The sequence below is a fragment of the Ammospiza caudacuta genome, chromosome 9 (genome assembly GCF_027887145.1).
Source record: "Ammospiza caudacuta isolate bAmmCau1 chromosome 9, bAmmCau1.pri, whole genome shotgun sequence".
Taxonomy (NCBI): domain Eukaryota; kingdom Metazoa; phylum Chordata; class Aves; order Passeriformes; family Passerellidae; genus Ammospiza; species Ammospiza caudacuta.
In genome coordinates, this window is record NC_080601.1 from 15,000,879 (window position 1) to 15,026,905 (window position 26,027).

The 26,027-nt window shown below is 40.9% G+C and overlaps 1 protein-coding gene across 2 annotated transcripts; it reads right to left on the bottom strand.

Moving 5' to 3' along the window:
* Nucleotides 1-774: 774 nt before the first annotated feature.
* ANXA11 (annexin A11) lies at nt 775-20,938 on the bottom strand. Of its 2 annotated transcripts, none has more exons than XM_058810955.1 (15): nt 20,867-20,938; nt 12,631-12,691; nt 11,427-11,539; nt 9,926-10,300; nt 9,292-9,379; nt 8,842-8,936; nt 8,284-8,397; nt 7,978-8,068; nt 7,784-7,863; nt 7,570-7,626; nt 6,671-6,764; nt 5,879-5,974; nt 3,232-3,290; nt 2,550-2,672; nt 775-1,508 (listed from the first exon to the last, which is right to left on the bottom strand). In XM_058810955.1, the coding sequence occupies exons 2-15, from the start codon at nt 12,680-12,682 to the stop codon at nt 1,449-1,451; spliced, it is 1,497 nt and encodes a 498-aa protein (XP_058666938.1). In that variant the 5' UTR covers nt 12,683-12,691; nt 20,867-20,938; the 3' UTR covers nt 775-1,448. The 2 variants fall into 2 exon arrangements, with proteins under 2 accessions (XP_058666938.1, XP_058666939.1); XM_058810956.1 differs by lacking the exon at nt 20,867-20,938 and adding an exon at nt 14,777-14,824.
* Nucleotides 20,939-26,027: the final 5,089 nt, after the last annotated feature.

Consider the following 26,027-nt stretch of genomic DNA (forward strand, 5'->3'; position numbering starts at 1 on the left):
CTCCTTCCCCTGCAAGGAAGTGAACCCTTGCTATTGGTTTCAGCCAACAAAGATAGACTTCCAGCTGCAAACTCCTCTCAAGACATGCTCAGATTGTCTGACAGAACTAACTGTATGGTCTGCCTTTGGACACAGGACATACTGCTGCCATTGACCAAACAGAGTCCTGCCAGCAAGTTCCAGTCAGAATCCATCACTTGGACACATGGCTGCCATATTCTGTAATCTTTACATTCCCCTCCCTTGCCATGGTGACAAATGCAACCCAGAATTAAATCCACAACATTGCCTTTTTCTTTCAAGACAAATAGCAATACAGCTTCTAGGAAAAAGACCTGCCTGACCCTTACACAACAGAGGGAGAACACTTACATGTATGTACTTCAGTAAGGGGAGGTTGCACGTTCCTGATTAACAAGCAATCTATTTTCACTGACCTAGTTCAGAAACCTTTCCCCCACTTTGTACTTTTTACCTCTATGTGTTTTTATTTTGAGAACAATGAGCTGAAGAGATGTCATCCATGCCAGCAGGGAAAAAACACTCAAGAGTTCCAAGAGTAAGAGAAATTACAACATGCAAACTGAAAATACTGAGCAGTAACTACAGATTACATGTCTCATGTACAGACAATTGCTCATCAACAGCACACAACTCCCTAACTCTAACCAAAACAACAATTTCTGAATAATCCTCTGGCAGAGAATTTCTATGGAAAAACTAAGTTACATAAACTGAGTCATCACTCACATACATCAATATGACATCAAAAGGCACAGTCTGCAAAGACTTAGCTTTAATTTCATAATCTCTTCTTACATATATATATATATATTTTTAAGGCACAATCCCAAACCTTGAAACATTAATGACAGAATCTTGACTACTGTCAACATTACTCCTGCCTTGTGACAGTCTGCCTTAGCAAGAATGAAATGTAGAACATAACTTCCTTGAAAAGAATCAAGGTAAAGAAACAGAACTGGACAAAACTTCTTTAAAGCAGCTTTAACTAGACACAAAACCTCAAGGCTGCTATCTCCACATATCAGGAAGTGGTAGCCCAAAACCAACTCTGCATACAACAGATATAAAACTTGCATTAAAATGGCACTCAATGTTTATACAAAAGAACACCTTAAAATCGTACAATTGTGATTGTTGTTAAACAAACATTATTTCAATATGATATAAGCAGAAGAGAAATAATGACCATTCATGTATTGCTGAGTGTACTACACAGAATCCTGAGCAGATGGCACATAAGCTTGGTATTTTGGGGGCCTTGGCATTTATTACCTACTACTTTTGAACTGAAGATATATGTAGTATTATCTTTTAAAATGCAACTGCTTTAGAAGAAACAGGTTTTACAGGTTTACATATTTACTTATGGAGAAAAAAAGATGCTCTGCAGCAGCTTTTTTAAGAAAAACTCAATGCTCCATTTAGTCATTTCCACCACACAACTTGAGTAGGATTTTCCGGTAGTCTCCTGAAGTATCACCCTGAAAAGGAACCCAGAAAAAGAAAAGTTGAAGAATAACCAAAAGAGGTGAAGCTACAGTTGAAAAACTAAGAACTTTCTTTCCAGAGACATTTTTGGCTCTACTTTTACAGAAATAAGCAGCAGAGCTTACATAGGTGGATATACAGACCCCATATTTACTGAAGCCAAATTTTGGTCAAAAATTGTCCATTAAATAGATTTGGCCTGCTCTGCTTCTGAATGATAAATTACAATGCCAGATCAAAAGAGGAACACGGCGAAGAAGTAATACAGAGCTTTTTCACCAATGTCTCACTGCTTTTTACTCATACATTGGTGGTTACAGGGCATGCAACTACTGTAGAAGAAACACTTGGAACATGCTATCTTCCAGAATCTCTACGGATTCTTTCCAAACACTACCAAGTTACAGCCCCGCAGTGTCCACAGCAGAAGGAATAAACAGGGGCTTAATAGGTTTGGCACCCTCATTACAAGGTAAATAAAAGTGGCACCACTCACTCTCCTCCAGCTCTTATTACCCTACCATTGGCCAGGTATCCAGAGTCTGGGCTGTTGGTACAGCTCTAAATAGCAAAAGGAAGGTGGATCAACTGCTAATGAATCTGAAGTTTAATCTATTTGCAAAGTCTTGTACTTTCAAGAGAAAGAGGAGGCAATTCTTTAGATTCTTAGAAGCTTTATATTCTTCCAATACACAAATGAAGTAGAGCACCTCTGTTACTCAACTGGAGGACTGAGTGGTTCCCACAAGATCATATAAGGAGATTGGGACAGAGAGGCCTCAGAAACTCCTCTGGACCAATTTTCCTTTCCTTATTTGCCTGTTAGCTTCATCCCCATCTCTAGCTCATCAAGCCTCCATGCAAACCCAAGTGCTCTCCATCCTCTGGCCCTGAGCCTCCATGCTCCTAGCAAACGCAGCAATCCAACCCAGCCAGCCACACTCAGTGCAGGTAACAGCTGCTCAGCACAAGGAGCAGTGTTCTGCCAGCATAAGGGCTGTCATGGCAGGGCAGGGCAGGTCTCCAGGGCTTACAGTGATGTCTGAGTAGAGGGATCTGCCATACATCCGCTTGTACTCTGCACGTATGTCCAGCAGGTCAACCTCGCTGCGCGATACCATGATGCGGATCAGCGTCCTGTCCTTGGTTCCTGCTCCCTGAAACAAACAAAGCAGCAGTATAATGCACTGCAAAGTGTATGATATAACACCAGGAAAAGAAAATAAAATGACTGTTTGCTGGCATAACCCCACTAGCTTAATAAGCTTAAACAGAATTTAGCCTACCATGCTGAAATAAATTACATTTAGCAGCAGTAGGACACTAATTTCTCTGCACAACAACAGCTCAGAAAAAATAGGGGGATTGACAGAGATACAACGGGGTCAGAAAATTTGGTGAGTTAAATGGCCTACTCATTTAGTTCTGCTAGAATTCCCTACTTAAAAAGTATCAATTGCAATGATTTAAGTAGATTTGTGTTACACCAAGTGAAGATTATTGTTTAATGCACAGTTGTATTCATTGCTGTGTTAAGGTGAATCAACTCAGCTAGATTTTTCCAGCCTTTCATAATAATGACTGCATCATGACTGTTAGTCATCTGCCCAGTGAAAAATGTAATCCCTTCAGCTGCACACTTCCTTCCCAAGAGCTGTACAAGCATTTAAAAAAACTCCACGCTGTAAGTTTATGTAACTTGTCACAGACACCTACCTTCATGGCTTTATGTAATCTCTCTGCAAAAAAAGCTGGTGTGTTCTTGAGACACTTCACTGCAAAAAGGAACAGAGGAACAGTATTACAGAAATAAGGCATTCCTCCTCAATCAGAAGTCAGTAATTTTTTGAGTTTATCCGACATAGTCACATGCTTGAATTTTACATAAACATACACTTGATACAATGCAGCTTCCACTCCTTCCATTAGTCACTGAAATTCTTTTTAATCCAAACACTAGCTGCAATACAGTTAAAAAACCTGCAACGCATGGCTCAAAGCAAACATTTTTGTCAGTAGCAACCATCTAGTGTGAAGCAGCCATAATAAACTTTTGAATTCTAATGACCAGATTCTTGTTTATGAAGGGAAAAGAGGGGATGAGGAGGGGGCAGAAGACCTGAAGTAATATATAGGTAGTAGTGCTACTGGCTTCTTAATTCTAAATTTTTAGGGCATGCATCTGCAAGGTGTGACAAATTCAAGTCCCGCCCTAGGACAAATTAGGAAACCATCTATGACAGCAGGGAATCTTAGGTGGTTCCTTCTCCTTAAGGGTGAGTCATCACAACCCTTATTTTAAAGTCTTATTTTAGCCACAAAGTTCATCAGGACTCATGAAAAATTTTTAACATGCTTATTTAGTAATGACTGGATGGTATATTTAATTGGCATAGCTCATCAGAAATCTGAAAGAGCAAAATCTAAGTCAAATTGCTGTCATGTTAATCAGGATAATGAAAGAATCCTCCATCACTGATCAGAATTAAAATCTATATATTGATGCAACGTTGTTACAAGTAAACAATCATGCAAACTGTGGCAAACTACAGAGGAAACAGACCACACTTGATATTTAATAGCACAATAAGGTATCAAAATCAATCCCACAGAATCAATACAGAACTAAAGGTGTCAACCCAGACATGTTTTTCATAGAACACACATTCTGTATAGGAAGAAGTATTTTTCTCAGTAGGAAAATGTAGATGAGAGATAGCAGTTCACCACAAAACTGTCAATGATATGTACAGCGCTGTTCAAAAATGAATGACAAAATGAAATGCATGTTTCTGTATCACTCTATTTAGCTAACACAACACACCTGCATTCTAAGATGTTTAAAGATATTGTTGTAAGTTACCAGTTGTACAATCCAGAAAGCTTTAAAGAAAGCAAAACCAAATATTTTCAATTAGAAACCCCTTTTTTCCTGCAAGTAAGGTCCACAGAACAAATGACATTAATATAACTTACTGATATAGATACATGTGTATGTACATATAAATAAAAAACCGCACAGAATCTATTTAATAAAGGGAGTTATTCAGTAAATATTAATGACAAGCCCTGCTCAAAGGGCTATTGAGACAAGCTAGCTTGTCTGCCAGCTACAGTCTCAATTTTAAATCTGGACCTGCATGGAGAGCTGTCAAGTCACTATGAAGCTCCATGAAGTCAAATGCCTTCTAAATGCTGAGCAGTTACTTTACCAAGGCAATATTTTTCTACAAACAGAAATATCTTTTCCCTAAGCTTGGTTTTCTAACAGTAGTTTCTGAGGTGACAAAGATTGAATCCTGGAAAAGGTTTGTAAAACAATCACACACAATGACCTAGATCTAGTTTGTGTCATTAAAAGATCAGTACAACGACAATGTGGCCAAGCAGAATAAGAACAGTAGTTACATATTTCACACATGCACAAGACAGGAGTGAAAAAATGAGGCTTTTAAAATTGATTTTCATTTTGCCAAGACTTTGTTACAAACTTCAGCAAAAAAAATCTGTTGTGGTTGAACTAAATATCTTCTATCTCATTTCCAAGTGATGCAAAGTCCATTTTTCCCATTTTGGTAAGAGTTTTTGGGTTTGGTTCCATTACTACCATATCCAAAACCAAAGAATGACACTTTTAAAGCAGGAGCTCTAGATACCACAATATATTTACAGTAATAAACAGAAAAAGAAATTGAGACGTAAAGAAAAAAGACAGGAAAGTGGTTCACAGTTCTATCTATAATAAAGCATTTTAAATAAAACTACTGCACAGCAACTTGAGGCCTTGTCCCAACCTCATGGAAACAAATTACTACTTCTGAAGAGACAACAGTAGACTTGAGGTAAGAGGTTTAACTCCTCAGAAGTACTGGGGGCAATTCAAGATTTTAAAAAATTGCAGCCACAGTAAACGTGAGAAAAAAAAACCCTTTTGCAATGAAATTTAAGTTTTCTTTCTACTAAATAGAGGTAGAAGTAACTAATTAGAGGGCTAATGCTGTATTTTAATGAATGATTTCTAAAATTGTCCTAAATACTCCATTCTCACTGACCCATGAGTTGGTAAAGTTCACTTCTTAAAGCAGTGTCAATTATAGTTAATAATTACATATTATAGAATTGTTCCCCATTTTAACATGTGAAATTGAAATTCTGCAGTTGCCTGAAATAAAAAAGCTTCATCTGTCATTTTGAGGTGAAGTGCCCCACTTTACTAATCCCAAATGCCTTCACAGAAAGCTCAACATAAAAAGCAGAAAACTGGAATTACCACTAATAAGAACACCCTTAGCTGAAGTCAGGGACCCCACCTGAGGCAGCTGTACTGGAATAGCAGGAATGACCTTGCTGAGGTGGCACATACCTACTGCCAGCATGCCCATCTCCAGGTCTCCAGACATCTCACGGCATATGCTGCTTTCAATGTCCCGGTTACACATCCGCTGGTACTCACTGAAGACTGCAAATGGAAAAGAAAGATTCCAGTTCCACAACAAGAGGTGGCACTGCAATGTGCTGGATGGCTTCATTTCAGTGGCACTTCTCAGCTGGATACTACAGTGTACTCACACTAGTTTGAACATCTCAAGGATTAATACTGTTATCAACCATTGACATGCTATCATGCTCCTCCTAGCTTGTCTAGATGTGCCCTTTTCATTAAAGGGCTAGACCAAGAAAGCACAGCCATTTTTTAGGAAAGCTTCCGGTCTCAATAAAGCTAAGAAGAAAATATTCAGGTTCTCATACACACCCCTTTCCTTCATATAAGTACCTTGCACCCAATAGCACAATGCAGAAGTTCTGTGTAGTTACTAAAACATTTCCACCACGACAGACTGATGTAGCGCCTTATGTTAGCAAGTAAAAGGGGAACGTTTTCAAGTGTCTTGCACACACAAGTATGCAAGACTGAAACAATTCCAGTTTTGCAATTCTTTCATCAGAGGATCACTTGAACAAGTATGCCCTCTACCTGCTCTGGTATCTAAGAAAGGTGATCCTTTCTTTTCCTCAGCAGAATTCACCTTGCTTTTCATTGGTATCTTTCTGGGCTCATTTTGCAGATGGAGGAAATTCAGGCACAGAGCAGTGCTGTACATTTTTATCATTACACTCAACAGAATCGAGTTACAGTTTATATAGACATCATTACCTGCTGTAAGGTGGGCCCTGCTTCTGGCACACAGAATGGCATTGAACTTGGATTCATCAGTTCCTAGACGGTTCTCTCCAGCTGCATACAACTCCTGAGCACAGAAGGGAATTCACACGTCATTACTCAGAAAAGCACTCAGGCTGAACAGTTGAATTACAGATTTGCTTCCTTGCAGCCTCTCCTCCTTTTAAACTTCTTAGCCTATGCACTACTGCAAAACAGGAGCAAGCAATAAATAGCAACTAGTTCTAACCTTCCCTATGCTATGCTTCAGTCTTCTAGCTTGCTGAAACAGAAGTGCTCCATATTACTGAAGGAAGGGACATTGTTCTTCCTAACAGTCCTTACATCTAGGTTCCCTTCAACAATTCTAGGTGTGCTCTGGGACGTTCTTGTGTTTTGGCTAAGGCACACTAGATAGAAAGCTAATGACACTACTATTTAAATGACTCTAGTATGGCTAAAACAATGCAGGGTTTCCACTTTGCTATGTAGTGAAAGGAAGATACAGAAAAAGAAATGGGCCAAGCATTATTAAGTCCAAGTGCCTTATTTGCTGCAAAACTCCAGATTTGTGAAACAACATGCAAAGGCTAATGCAGGTGTTGAATAGTTTAAACTTTAATCCACACACCTATCATCTCAAATCTCTTCAGACAATTTCCTTAGAAAGCAGCATAATCCAACATTTGGAAAAGCCAATTCATCTCTATATTGCACCTACATGGGTCTAATGCTGTCACAGCTTCTTATCTCTCTTCTATCCACTTAAAGATAAGCACTGCATCAGAAGTCATCACAAGGTGTCCAAAACTAACAGTAAGCAGAATCCACACAGCCAAATTTCAGCATATTGAGTTGACTATACTTAGAAAAAATGAAGCATTTCTACTGACCTGTACATCTCTTTGGACAACAGACATGTCAACATTTGTACTTTCATCTCTGTTTCCCTGAAAGAATTACAAGACCCAAAAACATTACTGGTGGGCTTTGAGGAGCTGCCTTTTTTTACATTAAAAAACAAAACAACCAAAACCAAACCAAACAAAATCCACACCACCTACAAACACACAGCAAACAAATTCCAAAATCCCAGCAGGCAAGTACCTGAGCAAGTGAAATTAAAAGCCTCTGAAAGTGCCCAGATGTGTCACTTTTTATTGCTTCCTCCAGGGTTTTCTTATATTCTGGAAAAGACAGAGACGTGAATCCTCATACAACCCTGCTCATTTCCTAAATTCTTACTAGCAGTCAGTGATTGAGTAAGAAAAGGAAGAAAATTTTGATGCAAAAGATCAAACCTGCTTTATAGACCCTGTTGAGCTCCTGAATGTGCTCATTACTGCGGGAAGCTAAGATTTCAATGAGACAATTTTCATCTGTGCCAACACCCTAAAAAAAACAAAGGAGAAACACTTCAGATTCTTGATTTCTACAACCTAGTACAAAAGAAATGTAACAAAATTATAGGGAAAAATGCAGAATAAAACCTTGTAGGAAATCAAAGCAAGTAATCCCAAATAAATCCAAACTTGTAAATGACAACCAAGTATTTTACCAGCACAACTATTTCCTCTATGTTGTAAATTTGTATCTCCTACACAAACCTTTATAGCTTCCTTGATTTCATAAGCATCAAACATGACAGGTGTCTTCATCATTGCCAAGATTGTCCTCTCAAAGTTACCTGAGAGCTCAGATTTGAGATCCTTGATCAAATCCTAATGAGAAGGAAAAACAAGGAAAAATGCATAAAGACCAAACCTGACCAAAGCAAACACCAAAAATACACATTTTACTAAGAATTCTTTATGTGTAAGCACCAGTAATGTATGTTCAAAGTAAAGCTATTCCACTTAATACTAAAACAGTACAATGGTATTTGTACACTGAGGCCATTTAGGTCCAATTAAATAGATTGCACAGATCCAAGAGCCAAAGTTAACCATTTAGCATAGAAACTGCTTTACATGTTTCATCTGCAACACTGCATGAAGAAGTCAAGCATGGGTAAAAATGCAGAACTCTGAACTGGTTATGACCCAAGAACCTTGTTCCCCTAATGCACCTTCCAATCTTTTTTTCCCACCATTATGTCTTCTGACTGCCACTGAAGGGATGCAGGCTCTTCTTTCTTCTTCCTTCTGTCCTCACAATGTACTTACCTTCCCATAAGCTGTTTTGAAGGACAGGATTATCTGCTGCCGCTGCTTGTTTGAACGACTTCCAAGACAATCGATGATTGCCTGCTCATCAGTTCCTGTACACACACAGAGACACCACAGAATGAGTGAGGATTCAGCTTTCTGTCTCTATTTCATCCTGTTCTAAACCCAGCAGAAGGACATGAATGCCTTGAATTTATCTACAGTATCTACTCTTGTGTACAACCACAGAACTTTGAGCTGACAAACACAGTAAGAATACAAAGAAAAACTCAACCAAACTCATGGTATTGTTTATGCCCACATGAACTTCCAGTAGTACTTCTGATAACGAAGGACTCAGTACACACTCAGCCCTGCTCAGTACACACATACCAAGAAATAAATATCAGTGCTGAATGGAGATGCAGTCCTACTTTTAACTGAAATGTAAATCCTCAGACTGCTCACCGAACCCTTTCATGGCCTTCCTTAAGACTTCTGCATCCTTCAGAGGGTCAAAGCCTGGCGCATCAGTGATTGTACCTCGGTTTCTGTGCTGAAATGAGATCAGTAGTGTTAAACAACAGCAGTGTTAGCAGCATATTAGTGTCAAATAGTGAAATGCTGTGGTTTACTACTTAAGGAAGATGATCACTTATCAGTTTTCTTTATGTGAGAAAAGTAATAAAGAAAACTCAAACCAACCTTGCCTTAAGCAATTTGTTAATGCCTAGACACAATTTACAGGAAAATTCAAGATCAATGTTTACTGACATTAAATCTGCTCTCCAATTAAGGTTTGATGATACTGTATATACAACTGGCAATACTTGCTAAAGTTAGGAAAGGCAAGATTAATTAATTAATTCGAATTCATATCAAACCTCTTTTCTTGGATACCATGGTAAAACATAATTTGTTTCAAGACAATATAAGCTCATAGTGCTTGCATTTGGAAAGGTTCTGTCACTCTCTTTACTCAAACTTTTTTTCACAACTTTCTTTTCAATGTTGGGATCGGTTTACACTAATACACACAAAGAAAAGGCAGAGGAACACATATACAGTCACACCTCAACTGAAAAGCAGTGAATGCTCTTACTGTTGCAGGAGTGACTGCAGGCCCTGTAGCTCCTGAGTAGGAAGGCATAGACGGGTTCACAGCTGGACCTGCTGGATAGCTTGGCATGGGCTGCTGCCCTGGGTGAGTTGCTGGAAGGCCTGGATAGCTCATGGGCTGCTGGGCAGGAGGTGGTGTGGGCTGGCCTGGCACGGGGCCGCCCCCGTATCCGGGGTAAGATGGCATTCCGGAGGGGGGATTTCCTCCAGGCGGAGGGTATCCTCCGTAGGAAGGCTGCTGTCCTGGTGGGGGTTGCCCAAAACCACCTGGAGGAACCGGTGGATAACCCCCAGGTGTGGAAGGATACATGCTTTGTGGAAGATTTGCCCCTCCAAAGGTTCCTGCCAGGTTGGATGCCTGCAGTGACAGCAATAAAACAAGAGAGAGGAAGGAGCACCAACAGCTGAGTTTCAGTAACATGCTTAATACAATACAACCTCCCTCCCACCAACACAGATAGCTCTTTATCTGCAGAAGATAGCAACCAGGATAGAAAAATCTGCCTAAAACTTTACACCAAATAATCCTTTCTTTGCCCATTGCTGCCTTGTGTGATCACAAGGCTGCACCTGGATGCAAGGACTTTACGCAACCTTTGGCTGTTTTAGGATGTGTTAGTAGTTTACAACTAGCAGGAGTTCCTGGACTATATTTGGAAAGACTTCTGCAGAAACTGAAATTAAGATATTCCACTTCACATCAAAATCTTATCACTGAAATCTTTCTTCTAGAGAGAAACCAGAAGTGACATTGGATGACTGCAGCACTGTCAGAAACTAGCTGCTGTGGATATCGGCTCAAGAATCCTAGATAGCTTGTTGTTGAATTTGCCTGCTGGCTGCCAAATCGCTTCATTTAATCACTTCCTCAGAAAAACATCTATGATGCAAATATCTTCCTACAAACTGCATTCCTTATGCAGCATAACAGATTTCTGAAGACTAAAGTTGTCAGAAGTGTCACTCACTTCTGCTCTAGGAAAAAAAAAATAAATCACACTGACTGAAGAAAATGTAGATGTTTCCAATGTAAAAGGTTTTTACTTCCATCTGTTTAACATCAGTGTTTGTAAGAGACTGTTGATCCCATATTTTTTTCAAGGATGAATCATTGATACCTCTAATTATACAGCTTTTTTTCATTACTCTGACTGGTCAAAATCCAGGTAAATAGGCAAAATCCAGACTGCGTTTGCCCATGTGAATTCCTCTACACAGCAAATGCCAAGTTATATTAGTTTTATGTCCACAACTTTTGAAGCTAGACTGTTAACAACATTTAACTAGTGCTCTGTTTTCCTAAAATAAGAAATAGCTTGCAGGAACCATTTTCCTCAATAGGAGATATTGAATGCTCAACACCTAAACAGATTAGACAGAAAGGCACAGAATTCAAGTGATAAACCTCTCAGTGACAATTCCAGAAGCTCAACTTTGCCCTTAAGGACATCACAGCAGAACACATTAAATGAAAGCAAACTCACCATTCCAGCCATGTGGCTGGGATTGAACTGGTTGGCATAGCCAGCCACATTTTCCAGACCAATTGGAGGTGGATTTGCAGGAGGATAGGCAGCACCACCCCAAGGACTGCTACCTGAAATCAAACACACATGTGCTGAAACAAGAAACTATGCCTTTTGAAAGTTCTTACTACTTAAATTTCTAATGTAATGTATTTTCAACACTATCAGGATAATCAACTGAAGAAGTGCAAGGTAGCAGTGCAATTATTATAAAAGGAGAAGTCTCACTGGGTATTTCTAATCATGTCAGTTATCACTGAGTCTGTAAGATCTCACTTAACTCTAAACCTCTTTGAAGGTTTACACTAAAGACTGTTAACACCATATTTTGACTTGAGAGCACCTAAAGTACAAAGCTGTCTGGGTATTCCAGTAGCAAGATAGTAATTCCACTTTGCTAATTTGAGAGGTGTCCACAGAGCACAACAGAACATTTCCAGGCACCCAAAGTCATAACCTGTCTGCACACAGCAGTATAGTCTTTAGACAGAATACTCTGCTGAAAAATAGGTTTTATCCTCCTGGCTGGTTGGGCTTCTCACTGTACACTGCTTCCCCTTCCTGAGCTAGCCTAATGCCACATTTCACCATACCTACATAACTCCAGCCCTTTCGTTCTAGCTTACAACAACACTAAGAACTGTAAAGTTCAGCTTGGTAACTAAGCAGTGGTTGAGTATTTCATCAGCTTTATGTTATTACTGTTACCCTTTTTAATAGCCCTCTCCATTTTGTACACAACCACCTGCCTAAGAATAGTAAATTAAGGATAATTTCCTATTTCTTTGGGGGATATGGTTGTCAGTTGTATGAATGATTTCTCCCCATATTCATTTGTCTCATTACCCACCTTGAAGACTCAGAATGAACCAGACATTGATCCTTGTCATTTATTGGATTTGGTCAAGCTGAGACCATTTCCTAATGCTCTGTGCTTTATTTGAGAATGAAACTGGACATTACTATATGAGCACATGGCAGAACACACATATTAGACAAATCAGAATCCCCAGCCCAGATAAAACAGGATTTAACAAGCAAGTACAGAAAGCTTTAGGGAGTCAAGGAAACCCTCCACATTGTTGTTCTTCATCTATGCCATGTTTCCACTCCAGATAGAACCACCACTGCATTTAATGTTTACTTCATCTGAACAACTTACCTGGGGCAGCTGGAGGGTATCCACCCGCTGGGGGATAGCCTGGGTAACTCATTGCAAAGACCTGCAAAATTTGTGTGACGCGGTTATTTTCTGTAATGCTTCACTCACTACACCACATAACACTAAGAGGCAACATGTATGCAATAGCCAGTTACCAAAATTCAGACATAACCTGCACACTTTGTCCCAGCTTTTCCCTTAGAAACCTCTTCCCACTTCCTGACTAATAAACAGACAGCTAAGCAGTTGCAGAGTCACTCCTCACACTATTTGTTTTCTCATTTGTTGCAGTTGCTACTTATTGCTTGCTCTATGATGTTGTTAGGGATGTATTACTTGAACTTGTTTCCTTTACTGTGCTATTAAAACCTCCAGAAGTTTCCAGCATATACAGAACTGTCTTATCAAGGAAGAGTAGAAAATCATCTGACAAAGATGCTACATTTTCAAGTGAGTAACTAAAAGAAATTGTTAGAAGGCACCTAAATGCAAACATCTGCAGAAGGGCAAGGTCAGAGTAAGAAGCAGAAGGGATACACTTTCATGCTTACAGCATTGCCATAAAATAGGAAGGGTTTACTGATAGGGTAAGATCACCAGAACAAATTGAGTCTCTCAAAATGGATAGTGCCTCTGTCAGCACAGAACTGCACAAAGTCATTACCTGTCCAAAATAGAAGTGGAGGTCAGAAAGGAAGAACAGCTAAATGAAGGACAAAATTAAAACTGGCTTCCAGAATACAAGGGCCTTATTTTAAAAAGAACAGCTACCAGGAAGAACGGTAAAAGTAACTAGAAGAAAATATCTATAATGACTGTTAACTTTTTGAAGGCTATTTTTAATGACAAGCCACATTCTATTTTTAGAACTGCTGTGTGAATTATCCCATTTCCCCCCCCCCCAACCCTTTCCCCTAAAGCACTACCTTTTGCATCTGGCATGTTTTGCTGTGTTTTGGGTTTCAGCTGTGGAATTTTGTTTTAAATTTGGTTTGAGTTGGCAGGGGTGCTGTTCTTGTGAAATTGTTTTCATTTTGCATTATCACATTAAGTTCCCTTTCTGGTTTGCATGGCTCTATTGCATAGCAACTCTGAAATGGAGAAACAGCTTTTTTTGTGGTTTTATTTTTTAATATGGAAATACAATTAGGAAATCTGCAATTGACTTAAAAACTGTTCAGACTTCATGCTGCAATACTCATTTAAATTTCAAGAGCGAGAAATGAACTAACAGAAACTGCAATGAACAGAGTACACTAAAAGTTATAACCCTACTTTACTTCTGCTCCAGTATGTGGCACCTAACAGAATCAATAAATACGTGAATGCAGCTTCTCAGCATTAGAAAAGCAATGCCTGCTCTTAGCCATGCCAAGACTGACCCCAAACTCACGAGGCTGAGAAAGAAAAAGCAGAACACAGTATTCTCCCTCTGCTGCTGGAAAAGGAGCCGGCAGCTTCCTCCCTCCTGGCCCCACCATTGCCAGAGGCTGGAGCTGCGAGCGCTGGGCCCACGCTGCCACCTCCGGCTAGGTACCCGAGCATGGCAGGGCAGAGAGGCCAGCAGAATAAAAATAACATTACAAAAACTCAACAGAAGGCAGCCTGGCACACTTCAGAGCCTCTCTCATTCAGAAATGGGCTTTGCGTAATAAAGCATGGAAAAATAAAAGAGCAATTATTACCACATCACTCAAAAACCAACCACAGAACCCCCACAATCTAGATTCCTAGCATGCGTGATGTCAATGTGTACATTTACAACACCAAAATTAGTGTTACTTCCTCAGGTAAAATCATAATTATATTTTTAGTTATTTTTTAGCTTTACATAAAGATACAGTAACAACAGGGTACTCAAAAATATTTTGAGATGCCTTTTTCAATAAAGCTTTAGACACAAATTTAAGGCAAAGAACCGTTTTCTGTGCTAGAGGGTGAGAAGCAATGGGATAGGTTTTGTTTTTCTTAGCAAGTCTGTTTGATTGCTTTTAATCCCATATAGAACGCTCATTTCAAACTGGAAAAACCCCCAAGATTAAAAGAGCCTTTTGGCTATGAAAACTGAGGTTGAGGAAAAAAAAACCAGCCAACTTCAGCAACCCGAAAAAAAATGCTAGTTTCTATATAAAAATGTTCCACTTACTTCTTTTGAACACTGTATTTATCCAGGGCTTTTCCAAGGGGAAATTTTCCCAGACTGGTTTGATTCCAGGCAAACTGGAGCTGCAAACACACTGACTTTTCATGCTCAGAAACTTCCCTGATCGCCACCTTTTCCACAGTGCCTTTGAGCCTCTGTTGGCCAATACTCTAAATTTAGAAATATTAACATAGGAAGTCACCTTTCCCAATCACTCCCTCAACAAAGCCTCCATGTCATCTTCTACTCTCATCTTCCACACTTTCTCCTGCTACATCCACCATATTTTACTAAAATTCTTACTTGTCTGCTGATAGCAAAGGGGTGACACAGGCAAGGGAACAGAAGATATGGAAACCCACCCTGCTGTACAAACACTGCGTGGGAGGACACAGGAACAGCAAGGTCTTTGTTTGCTCAGTCAAAAAAAAAATGTAGTGCATAAGACAAGGGAAAAATCCAAACAACCAAACCACACATGGAAAGAGGGAGTGCCTTGAAGAAAATAAAGAACAACTACTGTCAAGGTCCTCTCCCCAGTCCCAGTATTCAATCCCAGAGGTCCACCTCAGTAAATAAAGACCTGAGGTTTTACTCCCACAGTCAACATTGCTATCATGCTTCACACTGCAAACTATAAACCATTCAGGCCCTTGAGCATTTTTCTGCTGCTTGCAAAGCTAAGAGGGAACAGGCATGTTCATAAAAGATTAAATCTGTGACAGACTTTCAACAGGAATCTTGAAAATATGCCTCTGTAAGATACAGTACAGAAGGACTACAACTTGAAAAATTTATAACAAAACTACAAATTCCATAACAGCAGAAATAAAGAAGAAAACTTCAAGGCTGCCAGAAAAGTTATGCTTCAAGGTGCAATAGCAATAAGCTCAGCCACTGCATTCACACCCATTCCTGGAGTTTATTTAGTGGCTGCTGTTCAGGCTCCAGCTATGCCATGGTACAATAACTTCAGAACAAAAAGAGATGAAAAACCATAACGTTTATTAGTTCAAAATTATTTAATTATGCCCATTTCACAGGTATCACTGAGTAAAGTTAAACCCTTGGCCTTGACTCCTCCACAAGGTTAATTACCAGGATACAGCAGACAAAGCAGCCTGAAGCTATAAATTACAATACCTGCTCTGAGACTGATCCCTGATTGTGAAACCAGCAGAACAGAATTTACCACCTTACAATATGCTGTCGTTTTTCATCAGATATGAGCTCAGGCATCCAGCACTGTGCTTTTCCAAGACAAGGACAAACCACAGTCAGCACTGAACCAGCTAACTGCTATTTACCAGCCTGAGAAAGATTTATCTTTGACTCATGCACTGCAGCATACAAGTCGTTCTCTCCTGTATCAGTTGTAATATTTTTCATCCTGATGGATAAATAGTCTGGAAATTTTGTTTTATCATTAAGTCTTCTGTGTATGTGACTCCTGCCTAGCCTTCCTTTCACTATGAAAAAAAACCTAATTTAGTGGAATGGATTTATCTTCCAACAAGGCTGAGTTCATGCCAGCCAACACTCAGGAAACCTCTTTTACACAGATCTTATCACTCATTGTTCACCTTTACAAACTTTTAGTGGATTTCATCCAACAATGTATATTTAAGGAGTATTAAAACACATCATCTACCTCCTACAAAAAAAAAAGCTTCCTTAACAAAAAGCCCAAACCAACTCACAGCTGTGAATAGATGGTGTAACAAAAACAAACTCATATATGAAGTTTTTCTAAAAACTATCCATTTGAATTGCTTGCCAGTATTATGACTCAGGAGCTCTGCCAGTTTTAGTGATCCTTCTAATTCAATACCATAATCTATTTTATTACAATAAATAATCTAGCACTTTGACCTGCTGGGGCAAGGGGGTGAAAAAGGTAGCACTTGCAAGCTTTAGCCAAAATTGAACTGAAAAGAGATGCCATGTTCAACAAAGAAAAGCTGAGTGGGAAGACACACCCACATAAGCTACAACTGAGCTGTAAAAATATTACTAATAACATTCCTGTAGCCTTTCCAGTGACAGAAGCCCTACGCAGGGCTTCAAAACCCAAATAACTTAGTTGAGCTGCATGGACTTTCAAGATCTATATGCAGCAAAAACATTAGTTAATTCCAAGAGATGAGTTTCATTTTGGATCCCTACTCTGCCCTGATGCAACTTCTTCCTTTTGTAGCACACATCAACACTCTCAAATATATAAAATATTCAGTCAAAATATTTATGACAATACAGATAGACACCTTCCAAACAACAAAACAAGCAAGAAAAAAAAAAAAAACAAAACAAATTATGGTTAACAGATGTTTGAAGAAGTAATGGAATGAGGTTTTCCTATTTCAAACTCATAACTTGTTACAGAAAATAATTTGTTGCAAAAAAAAAATTACTATAATTAGTCTGAGCTATGTTCTCTACTGACTCAGTGGGCAAATGGACAAACCTTCACTCACTCCAGGCTATAAGGAGTTAGTCATTTTCAGCTGATTAATTCTTTCCAGGAACACAATTATTCAAGAACCAGCTTGGAGTAGTAAAACAGACAAGTATTTCCAAGCAACCATTAACAGGGGATGTGAAAAGAAAGCAAGACTATAGCCTTCAAATCTAGACTGCACTTGAGATCAGCAAGCTTTAGTCCTCAAAGCTTACTACTGAGAAGTGTTTTTCCCCCAGAATCCCAACATTTGTAAGATGCATTTATTCTCCTAGCTAATAGAAAACCAAGTATTTTTAAAACACTGCCAAGCATAGCAAACAACCAGTTATTGTGACTATAGATAAGTACACTGTTTACTAAATAAGTGCAAATTCCCAAGCTTAAAGTTGTTATCTCTAGCAATAATAAAAGAAATATTCAGCCTGTCTGCTTCAGGCAACTTAAGCATTTAATTCAGAGCAACTTAATAGGCCCAAGTCCAAAATCAGACATGTTTTTCTAGCCAAGGCAGAGGTCTTTGGGGTGCAAAAATTAGTTATAGCAAGTATCACTTCGCTACATATTGACTATAGTAAAGTTTAGCACAATAAAGAGACCTTCAGAAGCATTAAAACTCATCTGGATCTTTAATATGGAACTGATGTATCTGACAGTTCTTAAGCTCACCAGAAGATCTAAAAGCCTGAATTGGAAGCCCACCTCTCCTACTGGTGAAGAATTTCCCAATGCCCTCAAAAAAACCCTCACCCCCCATACTTTGCAGCAAAAGGGAAAAAAAAACCCAAAACAAATAAAACCAACCAAAATAAGAATTCCAAAAGATTTTTAACCTTCCCTTACCAAGTAAGGTAGCAAGTTCTCTCTCAAACAGACAGCACATAAGGCAAAAAAGGAGGCCACACTTGGTTCCCTGTCTTTGAAGATCTCAAACAAGACCACTGCTACCGAGCAGAGGGCACAGTGTCAGCGCACGGCACAGGAACAGCCAGGTAGTGGAGCTGGGTGGGGCTGTGTTTGTTTTATTCAGTTTATTCACAATCTAACGGCTGGCACTGCTCCACATTCAGCATCTGTCACCGCTGAACAGTATGGATATACATACAAAAAAAAAACTAGGTGCCAAGCAAGAATCACACAAGAATGTGACAGAATTGTCTCTTGGAAGGACACCACTGAGTCCCACAGCTCTGTCCCATAGCTGATTCCAGGTTTACCCATTCAGGATCTAACTTCTTATCAAGGTTGTCTAGCGAGTGCTGATAAAATCAGGAACAAGCACAGAGCAACAATAGAAGCAATACAAAATAAATGCCTATTGCTGTTCTTAGGTTTGCTTATCTGCTTTACATTCTTCCCAGCTTGGAGAACTGAGAAGGAAATTCAGCATTTGTATCAGCCACACCCACTTTCAAATAAACTGGCAGAAGTAAAGGGACAACTCAAGTTTCAAATAGGTGAAAGTGCTGCTCACTGAAGGGTAAATAAGCAGCCTTTTCCTTTCCTTTAAAAAGTCTTTTGCTACCTTCAAAAGAAACTCAAAACAAAACACACTGCATGCAGCTAACAAGTCCCTGTCCTTATTTCCAACAGTTTACATAAAACACTTGAAAAATACATACAATAGGAAACATGGTTCAAGGTAGTAAACATGAAAGTACGAAATAAACAAAAGAAATAACACTGGTGCCATTACTTAGCTGAATACTTGATGTAATGGAAGCCTCCAAGCACAACTTGAAACTGACAGAGAAGTTTCTACAAATTATTATATAGAGGCTTGGCTAAAAAGAGACTTGCAGTTTGTTGAAAAGCCCTACTATTTCTGTTGTCACAATTCAACCATCTGCTGTTTTCAATTACATCACTGCTTCAACTAGGTTTTTTTTATATATACCTCCATTGCTATCACAGATCTAGAATTAGGTTGGCTCTATCTTGGCCCTGATTAAAGCAGTGCTATTGAACAGACCCTATTGAAGCTCCATCTTCCAAAATTGCTAGAGGTTTAGCAAACAGCATCTCCCATAATCTTTAAATCAGACAAACTTCTCGGCTTGATTTTTTATAGCAGATCAGGTTTTGTATTTTAAGTTGTTATCTAACACTATGTCTTTACAATGCTGACTACATAAACACCCCCAATAAAATAGGTCCATCCCACTGCTGGTTTTGTTACATTTTTAGTGATTTTGACATTTCACAGAGTTCTCAGTCTAACAATCCAAAACTTTTGGGGACTATAAATAATGAGCTAAAGTGGGGATAAATCATATGAATGAATGTGATGGCTACTCCAGAAATTTTAAATCCAGGCAGACATTTGGCCTCTGACCTTATACTAAGGTCAGGCAAGAGAAAGGAATAAAAATATCATAAATATTGTTGACATAAAATCATTAGGCACTCAGCAGAAATGTACTGGGGACAGGGTTACAGGCAAACACATAAGCAATACTCAGTTCAAGTTATCTGCTGCATCAGTGGGAGGAGAGTGGTACACATGACTCTTACAGCAACTCAAAATACAGGAAATTACAGAAATAGCCAAGCTATGGGGAAAGGGTTCATACACTCAGGCTTTACAGCAACCATACACTTGCACTGCGTTTGTATCGTTTCTGACGTGACCCGGGGTGTTCCAGCAAAGCACTGACTCACTCCACAGAAAATAACTGTATGCTGGGGGAGGTATCAGGGAATGAACCTCCCACACCGACAGCAGCCGGGCTCTCAGGGGCATAACCCCCATAATCAGCTCCTTCATCGAAACACACCGCAGCAGCACTTCTCCTCTCTGGCCGGTCTGCTTTCCCTCCACACCTCCTGCCCCAGTGCCATCTGTCCCCGTCCTAGGCTGAGATGCCTCCCATGCTTCTGCCACTCCCTTCAGAACGTTACTTCTCGACAGCTCCTCCTTAACAGGAAGAAGCTTCCAGGAACTACTATAAATATATTTAAAAAGAAAAATATATTCCACAGAAGTACTGCCTTACAGAAGTATTCCCTTACAGAAACAGGATGGGGACAAGAAGGAACTGCTTTTCTGAATATGGAGATATTTGTGCTGTGTTCTGTCACACATGTAGCTACAGCATAGCAAGAGTTTGAAGAGTTTTCGTTTAAAGACAACTGAAGTGGCTTGAAGACAATTATCTTAAAGACATTCGAAGTACATATGGTATAAGAAGAGATAAAGTATACTACGAGCAGTTTAGAGAAAGAGGCCTTCGGGGGGAGTAAAAAAGCACTGCGTAATGGCCAGCCTACCATCTTAGGCTGCTTTCTCCTGACAACTGTACACACCAAAATTATAAACTCAAGATAAACTACGGACACAGGCAAAGGACCGAACTGCAGCTACAACACCAAAACATGCCCTCTGCTCTGAAAGCACACTTCCCCAGGAAGCAGGCGTTGCTTCCTCCCAGCGGCGGAGCTGCCGCAAGCCCCGAGCTCGCCCGGCCAGCCCTTGAGCCGCTGCCTGTCACCCTGCGAGCTCCGGCCGCCCCAGGATCCCGTCCCGGCGGGGACACGGGCCCAGCCCATAACCCCACAGCCCCGGCCCGGTCCTGCCGCACCGGGCGGCCCCGGCCCCTCGCCCCAGTCCCGTCCCACCGCGGGGTCGCGCCTACCGAAGGTCCTGGGAGCCGCTGCTATCACCGCCCGTCCCAGGTGCTGCCGGCGCTGCAGGGCGGTGCCGGGGAGCGGCAGGAGGAGGAGGAGCCGCTGCGGCCCCGGCTCACTCTGCCCGCCCCGCCGCGGCCTCCGTGCGAGGGAGGGCCGGGGCCGGCCGGTGAAAAACCTGCCGGGAGCTGCGGGGCGTGGTGAGCCCCGGCAGGACAGGCCCCTCACCGGCCCCAGGGGGGGAGACAGACAGCCCCGCACCGGCCCCAGGCGGGGACAGACAGCCCCGCACCGGCCCCGGGGGGGGGAGACAGACAGCCCCGCACCGGCCCCAGGCGGGGACAGACAGCCCCGCACCGGCCCCAGGGGGAGACAGACAGCCCCACACCGGCCCCAGGCGGGGACAGACAGCCCCGCACCGGACAGACTGCCCCGCACCGGCCCCCGGAGTGAACAGACAGCCCCGCACCGGCCGCGGGTGGAAAGCGCTCAGCAGGTTTGAGCAAGAGGCGGCTCCGGCCAGAGGCCCATTGTATAAAAACAAACCCGGGGTAGGAAAGGTAGCTCCGCCCGCCACGTGGGCAGCCCGGGCATTCCCCAGGAGCGCAGCCTCGCCCGAGGCACCTGCCGACCTGGACACGGCAAAACCAAATCCTGGGTCAAGGCAAGGTTGTAAACGTTTAGCACAACGTCGGATTTAAACCCCAAACCATCCCTGACTTTTCTCACCAGGAATTTCAGAAAACATGCTTTCCAAACACGGTGGTACAGAACCACACCCCCCCCCCCGCCCATTTTGTATAAAACATACTTTTCCTTAAGTAAAATTCCACAAAAAATCAAGAGGAAGGAGACTGATGGTGTCGACCTTTTCTAGTACAAGCAGTAACAGTTAAAGGCGTCAATAAACTTTTTTTCCCCCTACATGCATTCTTTAAAGATGAGTGAAGTTGCTCACATGGAAGCATTTAGAGAGAGAAAGCCAAGATAATAAAAACGGAAAATAAAAAGGGCTAACATTTTCCAATTATATTTCTTTTGCCAAGACACTAATAAAAATAGCAAACACAGCATTATCTAACTGAATCACAGCATTATACAACTTGGGTGGAGAACGAACTTGGCAGCTGGGAATTTTGTGAGCAGGGTCCAGAACCTCTTTTCCAACACTTGCTTCTCTAATATGTATGCTTTGTAACAGGTAATTTCATTTAGAATGAAACTAAATCTGGATAGATATGTTCACACTTCTTAAAGCATCCTGTTCACCAATAGCTTTCAGAGGAGGACCTGGGCTTTTTCTCCTCCAAACAAATTTCACATACCACAATGGCCAATCATTGAAATACAGCAGCTGTGATTGAACTAGAGAAAAGAAATTGTCATTTTCCCCTCTCCCTCATCAAAATTTTAATTGTTACTGTAGAGGCCAAGGCTGCACTCGTGGGAAACAGCTACATTTAAAGTAGTCTAAAGCAAGTGAATATATTTGAATATAGGTGAATATATTTGAATATAAGAACATCTGTGGTGGTTTAACCCCAGCCAGCAGCCAAGCCCCACACAGCCTCTCTTCATCCCTGGCCAGTAAGATAGGGAGAGAATGAGAGAGGTAAAAACCAGAAAATGTGTTGAGATAAAGACAGTCTAATAGGAAAAGCAAAAGCCATGCACACAGGCAAAGAAAAAGGAATTAATTCTCCACTTTCCATGGGCAGGCAGATGTTCAATTTTTTCCAGGACAACAAGACTCCACCACACATACTTAGAAAGATAAATGCCATCACTCCAAATGTCCTCCCTGCTTTCAGAGACTGAGTACAATGACAAATGGGCTGGAATATCCCTTGGGGTCAGCTGTGTCCCTGCCCAACTGTTTGTGCTCCCCCAGACTCCTCACTGGTGGGGTGAGAAGCAGAATAGCCTTGGCTCTGTGCAAGCCCTGCTCAGCAATAACAAAAACACCTCTCTATTATCACCACTGTCTTCAGCACAAATCCAAAACATGGCCCTCCACTAGCCACTGTGAAGATACACTGCATCTCAGTCCAAACCAGCACATTAGCTTATTGTGGTTTAGCACAAATTATAAATTATCTTAAGATACCTTAAGCTTCACTGATAAAGACATTTTTCATTAATAGGCAAAGCTAAACATCAACACAGGTTCTGATGCAGAGTGTATCCTGATGTTCACTGTGCAGGCAGATGGAGAAATGGAGATGTGCCCAGAGCAGCTCAGGTGGAAAGAAGGCCAAGGATCTTTGTGCTCTGAGTCTGCTGGTATTGTTTCTCTTGGGAGTTAAACGCCTCTCACCTGTGCCAGCCAAAAGGGGCCACATTAGCTCCAACAAAAGAGTTCTGTTAACCAGAGTAGCTTTGAAACAGGTTAGGAGCCATTCAGAGGAGCTGCTACTCCTATCAGATGAGAACACAGCAACTTCTACAAAGCATTATTTCTTCCAGGAGCATTTGAAAAAAAAAACCAAACTCATATTTCTACAACTTTAGTACTGCTATTTTTTCATGTAGAAAAGCCCTTTGAGTATCAATGCCTAGGCTGGAGGGGGTGTATAAGGAAGCTTGTACTGCTGCAACTGGCCTGGTATTCATTCCAGACCAGGTTGTGCTTGCTTTCAAGTCAATTGCAATCCTCCATGGGTTTAACCAAGGTCTAGATTTGGCTTACTTCTATGAATCCCTCTATTTATCCAGGCTCAGTGACTGCAAGTCTCACACCTTTGATGCTCCATTCATAAACAGAAAACTGGACTAGCTGTGGCAGCATATGGAATATTCTTCTGACAAAGAAATCATTGTATGGAAACCTCACTACCTGCCATTTTCAGACAGTCAGGGACTGAGACATTTGCTTAACAAACTTTATTTCTGGAAATTTTTCCACAAGAATGATAACCTCTAAGCCCATGCTTTTTGGAACCTCTGGCTGGAGTAAAACCTTTTTCCTGCAAAAACTGCTACAGACAGCATATGTACTTGTCAGCATCTACTTAAAGTTCCAGGAGTTTTAATATCTTTTTATTTACCAACTCCTTGGGTTTTAATACTTAAGCTGGTATTTAAGCAGGCTAGAACCCCAAAGCACCATGTGCTGTGCAATTGAACAGAGGTTTACTTTTACTCATATTAAAAAAACTGTCACTCTGTATTGGCATTTCAAACCAAATTCATACAGACAGGGATGCCACAGTCAGAAATGAAGCAGAAACTAGAATCCTTGGTGTTGGGACAGTGGGAGCTTGCGTGTCATCTCAAGCATAGTCCCACTGCTTTCTGACATTGTGCCAATACTGACTCAGTACCAATTGAAACAGAGAAACCTTTGTGGGAGAAACCACAAAAATCACAGCAGCATTTCCTGCAAGCAATGCATTTTCCTAGTGATCCTTCCAAGCTTGCAAGCTCCAGCCTTGTACTTTTCCAAGTGGATTTGTGCCATTATAACACACAGACCAGAACTGAGTGGTGGAAACTTAATACAACAAAACATCCACACTCCTGATTTCACAGGTGCTGTCTTCTTCATTTTACAGCATTTCATTTCTATCATTAAAATATTCCATTGTTGAAAACTCAGAAAAACCTTGGGTGTTTACACAGTAAAAGCCAGCAGAAAATACTAAGGAAAACATAAAATCTTCAAGTATTATAACACTGTCTTTTAGACAGTCTAGGACCCTGAAGTACCAGTCAGTGTGAGGTACATTTTTGAGAGTGCTAGCCTGGAACCCAAATGGTCCAGGTTACCCCAGAGGTCAGGTCCACATCTCTGAAGGTGCACATACATACAGCCTACATTCATTTTGAGCCCTAAGGAACTGATATACCTCATCTGTAACTCACTCTGTTATGAGAAAAGATGTTCTCTCAGTCATGCTGAGTTGTAATTCACTCTTTTTACAGTCCTATTGGTTGATGGAGGTTTTAGAAAGACGTTGGCCTGAATCCTTTCACTCTGCTTTAGCCACAAAAGACATTTATCTTCCCTCCTTGCTTTTTTACTGCTCCTGAGCATTCTGTAGATTTTATACTTACTTTTTTTTTGCACATGGTTTCTAACTCCATCAGCTTGCAACTCTTCTATGCACCTGTTTTCCTTCTTCATAACTGGGCCTTCAGTTAAACCAGATCCCTGCAAGACAATATCATGCATTGGGATTTGCTTCCCCTGCTTGTTCCTCCACAGGTTCTTTGTATATGCCAGCTTATCAGACTTGAAGATAACAAGCGTTTGATGATAACAGCACTATCCTCAATCTGTGTTACACTCCTGAGAAAATTTTACTGCTTAAAATCCATTGCTTGGAGGCAGGCTTAGCTGAAATGACCTCTGCACTCCAGCTTAGTTTCCTCAGTGCATTTTTGTTGCAACAGGAGACTGCAATGTTTAATGTCTGCTCTGCCACTAGTCTGGAATAAAGGTAATACAGCCTAGGGCTCGACTTGCTGTATGCTGAGGAATGCAACCCTACAGCCATTTTATAACTGGGCCAGAACTTGTGATGGACTGTACAAACTATGTTATCAAACTATCTGCCTTAGACCTGGGTAGGTCTCTACCATAAAAAAAAAATTGAAATTATTTTCTTGCCTATATCTCACATTTTCCCCCAAACCATCACACTGTAAGCGTTGATCTGTGAGGCTGTCAATCTGAACATCTTTCATTGCTACTAAAGGCACTCAAATTAAGTTAAGAGTGAATTGGAGTGTTGAGCATGCATCTGTATGTAAACCATTGCCCTTCACATGCAGCAGAGTATAGCCTTGAAATAAACATTTTCATCAAGGAATGACAGATGGAAGTGTTTTCATTTTCATTTTGTATTAACAGAAACTTCTCATTAAACTCTTGAAATGTTACAGTTGGATAGCTCTGTGTTTTCCTGCTTGGTGGGCATTCCTGGCTGACTTTGTGGGCTGACACTTCACCACCTGCACTTATAGAAGTCACTAGTCTACCCCTTTACTGATCAGGTTTTCTACCATTTGTTTAGATTTTCTGCTTTGCATTGTGTCTTGTGTAAAATTGAATTCTGAACCCCAATCAACATTTAACTCTAAGTAACAGAGTTAGCCAACAGGAAAAGGAACTCACAGAAACAGACTGAACACACACTTCACGTACAGAGTTTAAGCTCCCAGTAT